Source organism: Parus major, chromosome 24, assembly GCF_001522545.3.
Source record: "Parus major isolate Abel chromosome 24, Parus_major1.1, whole genome shotgun sequence".
Lineage (NCBI taxonomy): Eukaryota > Metazoa > Chordata > Aves > Passeriformes > Paridae > Parus > Parus major.
The window spans coordinates 5,976,311-5,979,841 of NC_031792.1; the positions used below are offsets into that span (position 1 = coordinate 5,976,311).

A 3,531-nucleotide genomic window follows, 5' to 3' on the forward strand; every position below is an offset into this window, starting at 1 on the left:
CTGCTCCCCTCCCCCGGTGCTGTCAGATCTGAGGGAGATACGATGGCATCTCAAGAGCTCTCCCGTTTGGCTGGACAAACTCTGTCTGGAATGGGTGACAGCAGCCGTGGGAGGGTGCCAGGGTGGTTAAAGTTTGGCCCAGCCTGACAAAGCCATCACTCTCTGTTCTTGGAGTAAACTGCTTTTTCTCCATGTTTCTCCTGCTCTCTGCTCATTCATCGATTACTCAGCTGCTAATGAAGCTGAAATAATGCCCCCAGCAGATGCACAGCGAGCTGACAGCACGGTCAGGCAGGAGAGGGTTTAGGTGGGATGCCAGAGCTGTTGCCATTAAATCACCCTGCTCTGCCCCGGTTCACAGCAGCCACCAGCAACCAGGAGGATGTGAAGGGAGGGTTAATTAGGTCAGCTGTTATTTCACTCACGAATTTACCTCCGTGAAGCAATAGGCTTCACAATGCCATGGGCCAGGCCCTCAGCTGGGGCCGAGCACAAGGGAAAAGAACAGGATCGGTGTCACGCTGCTCAGAGAGGGATCCCTGCCCCGGGCAGGACCTGACCCCTCACACCTTCCCCATGTCACAGAGCCCAGCCCCTCCTGTGGCACAGGATTCCAGCCCAGCTGGGAATCCCCAGGATCCCTGTGGGACCTTCAGCAGGACACCTGCACCAGCCTGCCCAAACCCACTCTGAAAATGCCACCAAACCCCACTCTGCCACGGGGCTCCAGACCACTGGGAAAGGTGGGGTTACCTTCTGTGTCTTTGTCCCTCAAGTTGCCAGATGGAAAAGAGTTCTGTGATCTGGAGGGGTGCATGGCCCCCCCAAAGCTCTTTGGTGAACCTGAGGACAAGGGACACACACACATCCCAGTGCTGGGGTACTAAAAGCACCTCTGCCTTCCATACACCCCCAGCCCCTGGGCCAGAAGAAAACACCCAAAAAATCAGGTTTGCCAGAACATTATTTAGATGGCAGGCAGGGGAGAGCTGCAAGGCCAGCGGGTCGGGAGGCAGCAGGAATGGGCTGTGCAGGAAAGCCCCAAAGGTGTCAGGTGACACAGGATGGGAAGCTGATGGTGACTCTAACACCGAGTGAGTGACCACATGCAAAGCAATGATTTACAGACGAGTGGGAAGGGGGAAGGCCTTGGCTGGGCTCCTCAGGGACTCAATTCCCACTGCCTGGGCTGGGGGACAGGATTCTGCTCTTCCCAAGGAATGGCAGCACCTGGGCACCGCATCCCTGCAGCTGTCACACTCCAGCTTCTCCCAAAGACAGGCTGGCACCTGTGGCACTGTCAGCTCTTTAGGGGATGGCATTGCCATGGAAAACACCTGGAGGGTCACAGCAAATCTTCCCACTCATCCCTGGAAAGCAGGAATTAGCCCCGAGTCTGTCTGTCCGACCTCAGGCACTTTGGATCTTCCCTCCAACACAGCAAAACCAAACCAAATTACACCAAAACCAAATTACAATTCAAAACAGCGAAGGAGCCGCAAATTTAATTCACTGTACCAATGCCAGTGCACAGCCTTCCATTTCTGTGAGGAAAATAAAAATGTTTTCCTGAATCTCCATATAAAATTCATGTACTAAATAGATATATATCAATTTTTACAGGGAAGCATCATCTCAGACATTTACAGAAGGTCCTGCGGTAGGGGTACACAAATCAATTACTGGGTGAAACTGGAAATGGAGAGAGGAAAAGTAAATCACCACAAACCAAATCTGAGGCGTCCAGAAAATGTCCACAGGTACCTCCAACCCCCAAAAGAGTTCCAGGAGCCTCTCCCACCACTTACGGCTCAGCTGAAGGACCCGGGGAAAAGCTTTATATCCTCCACGGCTTCCCACACTTGTGTCCGCTCTCCCCGCAGCTACCTGGAGCTGTCGGCGCTGGAGGGAGGATGGAAATCCCATCGTGTTTGAGGCAGGGCTGCTATTCAAAGGGAGGGGGAGTGGTCAGCCCCGCTCCCGGGGAGCTGCGGACGCCGCCAGCCAGGCAAGAGCCACCTCTGGCCGATGTCACGGCTCTGGGCAGGCGAAAGAGCCGCTGCTCGGAGGTGGGGAAGGGGCACAGAGCCCTGCCGGCCTTTGGGTGCCGTGCCCTTAAATCCAGCCGAGGCTCCAGCCTGCCCGCAGAACGCTGCTGCAGCCCCCAAAGTCCCGTGAGCGGAGTTTATTCCTGCCCAGGGACCGAATGAAGGCTCGCAGAGCACGGGCAGCTGAGGCTGCTGCAGCTCTGAGCCCAAATCCCGGCCCAATGGCAGAAATCCCTTCCCCCGAAGGGCCCCGGGCTCCGCTGCTGCCCTGCCCCGGGTGCAGGGCTCTCCCCTCCGCTCCCTGCCTTTCCCCAGCCCCGGCACGGATCCGGCCTGCCGCCACTCCTGCAAGCCCCTGGCACGTACCTCTGCAACCACAGACACGCCCTGCTAGCTGCTGCTTGCTTTTGAAACCCTAAAGGTTGAAGGAAACTCCTTCCGTGAGGAGCTGGAGAGGGAATTTGCTCGGGCAGCGTTGGGAGCCGCTGGATCAGCTCTGCCAGGGCTGGATGGTCCCAGCCCGCATCCCTAAAAACCCAGTCCCAAGGCAGGTGCTCAAAGTGTCCGGGGCCTCTCAGACACGAGAAGGGCAGGAGAGCACATTCCCGGCTGGCCAGGACCAGGGAGCGGGGCAGAAACCCAGCTTGGAGTGATCTCGCCCCTGTGAATTGTCCGGAGGCTCTGGAAGAGCAGGATCTGGAGCTGCCTTTGCTGAGCACCCCTTTCTTTCTCCTCACAGCCTGGCCAGTGGCAGCCCCGAATCCCGGCTCAGCAGGACGGGTCCATCCCGCCTCCCTCCCTCGCTCTCCAGGCAGCAGAGCTGCCTTTTCCTCCAGGAGAGGGCTCCAGGCTGGAAATCCCAGCTCGGATCCGGTCCCCGCTGTCCCTGCCCGGGGCAAAGCCCAGGCACCGAGGGTTCCCCCCATGTGTGCTGCTCCAGGACACAGCGAGAGGCTGGAGCGGCTGCTGGGATCCTCCCTGGAGCAAAGAGCCCCAGCCCGGCTCAGCCCTCCCTGCACCGGGACATTCTGCTCGCACAGGATCGCCAGGAGGGGCTGATTTCCAGGGAATTCAGCAGCACCTTCACCAAACAAACAAAGCAGCCTGTACATCTGTCACTGCTGGAGGATCAGTGTGGGGAGAGGAATAATTCCTGCAGGCTCCTTCCCCAGCACAGCCCTGGGTATTTTGAGTACTCTCAGCACAGTGGACATTTGCAAAGTACAAACCAACACTGTGTTTGCTCCCATGTGGATAATTTCTGCCTGCACATGGCTCCTGTGGCATCTCCTGCTGCCTAATGTTCCCCAGAGAAATCAGATGTGCTGAACAAGTGTTCACAGGATAAATGTCCCTCCTGTCCCCCTCTCCCAGACCAGGAGGTTGCTAAAATGCACAAAGTGACAATTAGCAAAACCTCCCATTATTTATACACATAAAATGATTCCCAGGTCCTTCAGGAGTTCCCAAATGATGAATGAAT

At 56.9% G+C, this 3,531-nt stretch overlaps 1 protein-coding gene across 1 annotated transcript in view; it reads right to left on the reverse strand.

The window, feature by feature from the left end:
* Window positions 1-1,941, reverse strand: part of ETS1 (ETS proto-oncogene 1, transcription factor) — a 77,442-nt gene extending 75,501 nt beyond the window's left edge. The window contains exon 1 of the mRNA XM_015649874.2: window positions 1,809-1,941. Coding sequence (XP_015505360.2) covers window positions 1,809-1,926 — 118 coding nt within the window. The 5' untranslated portion in view covers window positions 1,927-1,941. The remainder of the gene's footprint in view (window positions 1-1,808) is intronic.
* Window positions 1,942-3,531: the final 1,590 nt, after the last annotated feature.